Source organism: Castor canadensis, chromosome 2 (genome assembly GCF_047511655.1).
Source record: "Castor canadensis chromosome 2, mCasCan1.hap1v2, whole genome shotgun sequence".
Classification (NCBI taxonomy): Eukaryota; Metazoa; Chordata; class Mammalia; order Rodentia; family Castoridae; genus Castor; species Castor canadensis.
This window is the reverse complement of record NC_133387.1, coordinates 94,158,334-94,167,100: the sequence shown is the minus strand read 5'-3', so window position 1 is coordinate 94,167,100 and position 8,767 is coordinate 94,158,334. Positions and strand designations below refer to the sequence as shown.

At 36.3% G+C, this 8,767-nt stretch overlaps 1 protein-coding gene across 6 annotated transcripts in view; it reads right to left on the bottom strand.

Annotated features, from left to right (window-relative positions):
• Positions 1-3,247: 3,247 nt before the first annotated feature.
• Dpy19l2 (dpy-19 like 2) overlaps positions 3,248-8,767 on the bottom strand; it is a 139,526-nt gene continuing 134,006 nt past the window's right edge. For 3 of the 6 annotated variants that reach the window (XM_074065298.1, XM_074065300.1, XM_074065302.1), the window contains one exon: positions 3,249-6,103. In XM_074065298.1, coding sequence (XP_073921399.1) covers positions 5,953-6,103 — 151 coding nt within the window. In that variant the 3' untranslated portion in view covers positions 3,249-5,952. Of the gene's footprint in view, positions 6,104-8,767 lie in introns of all 6 variants that reach the window. The other 3 variants (XM_074065299.1, XM_074065301.1, XM_074065303.1) reach the window with 2 other exon arrangements.

The window sequence follows — 8,767 nt, the reverse complement described above, 5'->3', positions numbered from 1 at the left end:
CATGACATGAGAATCCCTGCTGCTCTGTCCTTGGCAATTAGTCACTGTCTTGTACATTTTGCCATGTAGCTTTATTTTGCATTTCTATATTTTCTTCTAAGTTTTAAAGTTCTGCCTTTCTCATTTAAGTTCATGATTCATCTTAATTTTTGTGCTTGAGGTTATATGCCTCTCTGTTCTTTTGAACGCTTCCTTATATTTCTCAGAGTTAAAAAGAAATTTCCAAGAAAAAATTTTTTTCTCCTTTTTCTCTACCCTCTTCTTCTGTTCTGAGGAAACACAACGGATTATCAAGGAATACAATCCAGAAAAGCACCCTTACAAAAAATGAGAAAATGATTTTTTACTGAACATAGGCTAAATTCAAACAAAAATAATAATATCATTTTGGGTCTTACAAATTAGCAAAATATTAACCAGGCTAACCAATGCTAGAGTAAGTGAAATGAGCATTGTCACACACATTCTAATTTTTGATGGTAAACACAGTCCTGTTGCAAAGGTAATTTAAGGCAAACCGCGTTAAAGTCTTTAAAAGTATCGACTTTCTTTTATTTAACTTTAGAGAATCTATCCTATGGATACAATTTTCAAGTCAGGAAAAAATCTTATTGCACTAAGATATGCATTCCAATGTTTTATGCAAACATGTGTCTGGATACAGGATTGTGATCCCGTGAAGATAACTGGTTGAAAATTTTCTGTTGCCTAGTGACATAGTAGCACTGTAATGTAACACAACACATTACTCACCTCTGCGGTGACGCTGGTATAAACAAATCTACTATACTGCCAGTCCTCTAACATATAGTGCATATGATCAAGTAGATAATACTGATAATAATAAACAACTATTGCTGCCTTATGTATTTATAATACTATGCTTTTGTTATTTTAGAGTATTCTCCTTTTGCTCCTTAAAAAAGAAGTATCTAGACCTGAAACCCAAGGTATTCAGGAGGCAGAGACAGAAGGGCAAGTCTGAGGCCAGCCTGGGCAATTTAGTGAGAAATAAAAACAAAAAAGGGCTGCAGATGGGTTGGTGATAGAACATTTGCCTGACACGCATGCAGCCCTGGGTTCAATCCCCAGCACTGCAAAAAAATAAAGCCAAAAAACAAAACAAAAAAACCCCATGTTTATTGTACAATAGAATGCCCTTACAGCTGTTTATTGAGTTTCTTGATTCCATCATTTTTTTCTTGTGCTTGATTTACTGTTCTCTTCTTGTTTTGCTCATTATCACCCCACGTATGCAAAATCCATTGCTAATATTACTAGTAAAAGGCCACATTGACTGACCAGGAAAAAAATGATTAAGGATTATGGATATGGAAAATTAATAATGGCAATTGCTTGCCAGTTAGGCATGTCTGGTTCCATCATAGCTATAATCTGGAAGAACAAGAGCAATGCAACAGAAACTTAAAAGAATCTGTCTGCATCATCAAAGGCAGATAGACTGACACAAATTCAAGAAGGGTCTCCATAAGATCCAGGGAAGGTTCTAATACCCTGCACTGAAGACCAGACACAGAGTGTATCTTGGCACCATGACAATCATGGCCAAAGCAAACAGTTTGTGCTGTTGAAAGAAGAGGCTGGACCCACCTGTGATGTTGATATCTGGGTGGTTTAATTCAAGAATCATTATTCATTAGGTGATGTCAAAGTGAGTGGTGAGTCTGTGATTCCTGATGTGAAGGCAGCTGAGGAATTTTGGGGAACTCTAGGTAAGGTGATGTGGAGGAAAATTACTTGCCAGGGAAAATCTTGCATACTATGAAACCTTCCTATTCTGGAAAGAGATGCATGAAAAGACTTTCATCCATATGGAGACCAACTCAACACTAGGTTTCAAGGCTTTCAAGGACACTAGTGCTGTCCTGGAAGGATTACACCTGTGACCAGGAACCTTGCCTGGGCTTGGGTATTGTTGCCAAGGAGTGCATCGAGAGCATGTGGGAGAAAACACTCGAGAATTATGTCCCTCACTTCAAAGGACTTGCCAAAGTGAGGTGGTTACAGAAACCAGCAGGGTGGTGGCTGAGGTTGGATGGGGAAGTCACTGAAGAGCCCTGTACATTCCTGAGGAACCACTGGTGGGGATTTGCTGGAAGAGAGACACAGCTGAAGGGGCAAGAGAATTAAAAAGACTCTGCAGGGGGAGAGAAAGAAAAAAGAAAATTCAAAGTGAAGGGTTTGGTAGAATCTTTTGCAGACTGCCACAAGCTCCTTAAAAAGTGTGAAAACATGGACCTCAAGGTCCATGAAAGGTTTTCAGAAATAGAGAAGAATATCCATGGTGCATTGTCTGCTAACAAGCAAATCTATGACCAAGCTAACAAACTACCACACAAAAGATGGGATTTCCCCCAAGAGGAGCCCCAGGTAATAGAGGGATTCAGAAGGCACTGTTGTCATAGGAGGTGACAGCTGCACGCTTCGAATTTCCTTGGAGACCTTCCAGGGGGACAATTTGTGGAGGTGGGAGACAGTAATATAGGTGATCCTGACTCTGTCAGGGATGGACTAATGTGTGTTTGTGCCTTTGTTTTTAACAAAGTTCAGAAGGTAAAAAAAATTAAGTAGAAAAAACCTTATGGAAAATGAGTATAAAAAATGTTTTGAGGGGGCTGGGATGTATCTCTGTGGTAGAGCACTTGCCTAGCATGTCAAGGCCCAAATGTCATCCTCAGCACCACACACACATACACACACACACACACACACACACACACACACACACACAAAGAAAATGGTTTTGTACAGTCATGCAAAATGTTTTGAGGTAAATGTTATTATAAGAGGCAGAAAGTTAAAAATAATTTTTAAAAGTTTATAAAGCAATAATGATATAGTAAGGTAAGGTTATTATTGAAGAAAAATATTTTCTCATAAATTGAACATACCCTAAGTGTTCAGGGCTTAGATATTACAGTACTGTAATATCCTAGGTCTTCATATTCACTCACCAACTCACTCAGAGCAATTTCCAGTCCTGCAAGCACTATTCATGGTAAATGCAACAAGTATATGCTTTTTATATTTTATATTGTATCTTTACTAGATTTAGATATGTTTAGAAATATATTTACTGTTGTGTTATAAACTACTAAAAGCATTCAGTACAGTAACATGCTGTACAGGTTTTAGCCTTAAAGCAATAGGCCATACCAAATAGCCTTGATGTGTAGTAAGCTATACCAACTAGGTTTGTCTAAATAGTTTATTATGATTTTCACACAAGGAAATTGCTAATGATGCATTCCTTAGTATGTATCCACATAGTTATGTATGAATGTACATACAGCATTATCAAAAATGAAAGTATCCCAAAATGGTTAAGATATGCACACATACACGTAGAGTCGTATTCTGCGTGACATTTGAATGAACAATGGGTCACATGTAAAACAGTGTTCCCACGCAGCTTAATGATGCAATTTAGTTTGTGTCAGTATACTCTCTGATGTTCACATGATGACAAAAATCACTCAAGACTTATTTCTCAAAACATAAATCCATCGTTAAACAAAACATGACTGTAAATACATGTACATTTCCATTTGTATTTTGTGAAAAGCAAAGCATAAAATAGTTGAAAATGTGCAAAATCCTGGGTTCAATTACTAACACTGGTCAATGTAAAACTATGTTAAAAGAAGAAAATAAGCAAAAAAAAAATGTTTGGTTAAAGAAAAACTAGAAGAAAACAATGAGCTGTCCATAGAACCTATTGAATATATTTCTCTTTATTTCAAATTTCTTAATTTTTTCACAGCTAATTTTGAATAGAGTTTATATTGCCTGTATTATAAAGACATAGAAAAAAATCAACATATAATTTTATAGGAATTAAAATTAATTTGGGGGTGTGGTGTCTATCAAATTACTTGTTGAAACCATACATCAACTCCTGATGGCTGGATGACAGGGATTGCTGCAGCTCACTTCTAGCCATGGTTTCAGAGCAACATGCAAAGTAGGATTATGGGAAACTAGCGGGGAAAGTTTCATTACATTGAGGGAAGACCTGCCCATCACTCAACCATAGCATTCAGATATTGCCTTCCTATTTCAAAAGAATAAAAATAAATTATATTCAGACAAGAAACTATAGCTTAATTTGTATAAAAATAAGCTGAAGTCTAACAGTCCTATTTGTTGATACAAAATGAACATAGGAATACTCAGAATTCTAAGATTATCTAACCTCATCCTGTGATTTGTATTACTGAAATGGTCATTTAGTGAGCTAAGGGAGAGAACTAACATTTGCTCAGTATCTATAACTTCACTAATCTCATGATGACCCTGCAAAGTAGGTACAATTATGATTTATAGATGTAGAAACTAAGGCTCATAAAATATGATCAAGCTTAGCACAAGGCCTGACATGTAGTGCTTAATAAGTATCTTTTGAATGGATGGTAGGTGGTACACTGAACATGGAAGTGCCAGGATTCAAATTTAGATCTACATTGTTACAAAGCCCACATTATTTTCACCACAGTACTTTCCCTCCTGTGTGAGACTATGCAGAGTTGCTTCAAATGGGTAAAAAAAGATCACTATAAGTAAAAAAAAAAAAAAAAAAAAACCCAACTCTAGCAACCTATGATTTCTACCTTTTGATTTCAAAATGTATGCTTGGCAAGAATGAGAAAAGAGAGGATCTTCAAGAGCTTCTAAAATTATTTAATAGATATAGTACAGGAAATAACAAAAGCCAATATAAAATTATATGTGTATAGAATATTTATTAGTTAATATGATTTGTCTCTTTTTTATTGAATTCTGTCAGTTATGTTAAAATATTCCCTATGAATACATCATCCAAAATGTGTCATGTTGGTTTGTGAATGTTAGGTATTGTATCCCATTTCCTTCTTTACTACACACATCAGAATAAATTATTGTAAAATGCTAAAAGAAATAAAACATAATATGCTGTCTTAGCTGTTTTGTGTCCTATATTAAAACATTTTACAACTACAAAAGTTGAAAAATATTTTTTCTTTATAGGATTAACTACAGTAAGTAAAGTAATATATGGAATTAAGCAATTGTTGTAGTAGGTATAAAGGGCCAAGAATATAAGGAAAGAATGAGTACAGATACTCCAAAATGAATGCAGTAGATGCACGACAGAATTCTGTAGATGTGGTATATTTAATATTTATCAAGCAGACAAAAGAATGCTACTCTTTGCATTTAGCAACTCCATCTGCAAGATGGAGCATTGATGAACAGACTTTATTGGAAGAGAGGATTTATAAAATACAATTTTCCTCATCAAAAATAACAGATGAGAACTTAAAATATGAATTTAAAAAGATGGTGACTAGAAACAAAGACTATGTCTACTAAGCCACAGGGCCATCAAGATGAAAAGACCTTTGCTTCATTCAAGATGTAGTATATGGAAATCTTTTTGATAAATTTAACTGGATTTTCCTTAATGATCATGTTTAACACCAAAATCTGATTGGGTACCATAGGACTGTTATTCTACCTAGATATTCAAAGAAAAACCATTGGATTCTAAAGACACATTCTGGATTCTAAGTGGTTTGGGGAGTCTGAGCTTATACACCCAATGCTAGAGAAACTCTATAGCAATTCACCCAGTTGGATTTAAAAGGACTTTATATAGCCTTGATTTATTAAATTCACATACATGTTTCTTTAAAACTCTAAAATGAACATTTGTTTATACAGTATGAAATGATTTAATCTTTTATAAGACAAGCTTAATAAAGCTGACATTCAAGGGAAAACAATAAAGTAACGTGAGCATGTTTAATAATCAAAAAAACCTTTAAATTATTTTATTATCTTCTTTTAAGTGTCTCTTATTAAAGCCTCACTTTTATTAATGTAAACAGGCCTAGGCTGTTGGTTTTTGATGCACCTCTCTGCACCACAGAGCAGCGGATAGTCTCGTTCTCAGTTCACCTTCAGTACTCTGTACATGCTATTTTGGAATACTGTGGTGAAGAAAGGCCTTGCATCCTTGAGCAGGATGCTACAGAGGGGAGGGTTAGCTGCATTGGAAGGATCTTCCACATCCCAGATTTCAAGCATACTGCAACCAGGCCTGGAAGAAACAGAACATAAAGATACTCACTAAAAATAGATTCATATACATAAATTATTATAAAGTATCTTTTAAATTTCCAGAGACTGCTTTGTTTGGTGACGATTTTAAAGCATCACTTCAAAAAACAAGTTCAACATTTAGAAATAAAAATGTTTGCTGCATTTTCACAATTCAGTTAACCAAATATTGTGACATGTCTTAATAATTAGGGCCATATACACTGATTTAAAACCTCACTTCCAAAATGAAATATAAATAAATGTATTTCCAAAGCACTATCACCATGTAAATTCTAACTATAAGGCATATTTGTAGTGGAATTAGATGAATTAAAGGAAAGCTAGTTGAATTCCTGATGAATTCCGTATTTCTAAGCATAAATTGCCTTGAATCAGCAAGAAAATCATATACCCCAAGGCAGACACAGGAGGTTCTTATAAGTTTGTTTTCTTCAACATTTTCTTGTTTTGAGTGCCCTAGCAAATGAGCTAAATAAGGCATCTCGCACTAGAGAATCATCCTGCATGAGAGTCATTAAAGGGAATGAGGCAGCAAATTTGGTCTCTTATTTTTAACATCTTTATTGAGTTATAATGCATGTACAATAAAATTCACCCATTTTTGTGTAATGTTTAAGCATGGCCAAATGTACATAGATGTGTAAAGCAAAACTACAATAATAACCTGGAAAATCCCATCACCTAACTAGTTCCCCTGTGTCCTTCTGTAATCAATCTCCATCCCAAAGCATGACACCAAGCAAGCACGGGTCTTCTGTATGGACTGTAAAATTCAGAATTCTGTACAAATACATCACACAGGCTTTCATTTCTGGCTTCTTTACCTTTTCATGTTTTTGATATTCATACCTTTTATGTTATAGCTCCTACAACTACCATTGTAATTCAGTTGTCCCTTTGTTTTCACCACTAAATAGTATTTCATTATATGGAGATGCTACAATTTATTTATCCATTTGTAAGTCAGTGAACATCTGAGGTAGTCTGAGATTTAGATAATGAACAATGTTGCTATGGACAATTCTTTGTGTGGACATGTGTTATAACTTATTTCAGAAAGAAATCTGGTAGTGGAATTGCTGGGTTGTATGATAAGTATACACTGAATTCTACAAATAACTTCAAAAAAATTGTTTTCTAGGGCTTCCAGAGTAAGATGGTAGATTAGAGTTTTCTTCCATACAACTCCATGAATGAGAAGAGACATGGTAGTAAAGTAGGTATTATATTCCATTCAGAGAGAGAGAAGAGCATCAGGAATCATGAAAGAGACAAGACAGCTGACTATCATGGAGAAACAAGAGAAAGGTGATGCACAGAAAAGTAGGAAACAGCCTCCTAGCTCCAACCCTGGCTCCCAAGGAGAGGGGAAGCCAAAACTACAACAAAAGGTAAGCCAAGAAGCTCTGGGGACAACAGAATGGTGACAGTCCTAGTCACAGAATAAGCCCACAGATTTTACAATCCCTAAATCCAATGTAGGGATTTGCTGTGACAATGACTATTGCTGTGGGGCAGGCTGACATTAGAGAAGAAATCCATTTTATTGCACTTAATATCTTGTAGAGCTATAGTCAGGCACCAACTTGAGAGGGGGCCTATTGTTTGAGACTAAGCTACTCTGGGGACCTAAAATCAAGGAACAGTTGCAAGTCAGGGAGCCTGGAGACACCCTTCTACAGTGTGTGGGTGGGGGACAGCCATAAGACACAGTTGTGGAGAAGAGTAAGGTTGGACATGAAACTGCTGAGAAATTTAAGCAGTGGAGAACTTGGATTTGGTGGTAAATAGCCCCCACCTCTGTGGCAAGGAGAGAGCCCCACTGCTGTGGATGACCTCACAGATTAACAGCTCTGAGCCTAAACCCATGACTAGCAGATTGCTCTGCCTCTGGAGCTGCCTTCCTGCTGCATGTGATTTGCTGCTGGGCAGAATTGAGTGCTGGGCAGGCCTGAGGTCCTATGGATCACTCAATTTCTCTATCTGCTACCTCATAAAGGGTGGGTAATTGCTGGGCAGGATCTGAAAATGCTGAGACTGGCAGGCAGAGTGCCAGGTCACCTCAGTTCTCCCCCTCTAGTAAAGATCTCAGTGATATGTTTGTTTCCTCTACTCTACAACACATTTAGGGGACACCGCTAGGTTTGGACATTTGCTGCCCCTTGACACAGAAACTGGAGGTCCTCTGGAACAAGTGGGAACCTGCCCAGTCAACAGCCAACAAGGAGCAGTCCAGGTACAAAGAAGGGAAACTTCTAAAGTAAATGCAGACCTGAATCTGACAACTGAACATTGACCGGACATGTTTAACCTGAATACTGAGACAGCCTGAACATTGTTGTTGCTATTACAGTGGTACTGGGCCTTTAGCTCACAAAAAAAGGTTGAAAGGCTGGACAAAAAAATTCAAACTGTCTAGTTTTAAAAATTATCAATGATCTCAAAGAGTATTCAAATAAACACAAAGTAAAGAAGTCAGCTCAAGAACTGGATAAGAAAGTCAACAACTTGGAAATTTAACAAAGAGATGAAGATTCTGGGGGAAAATGGAAATACTGGAAATTTAAAAACTTAATAAATCTAATTAAAAAACTAAATGAAAAGTATCACCAACAGATTAGACCAAGTTGAAGAAAGAATA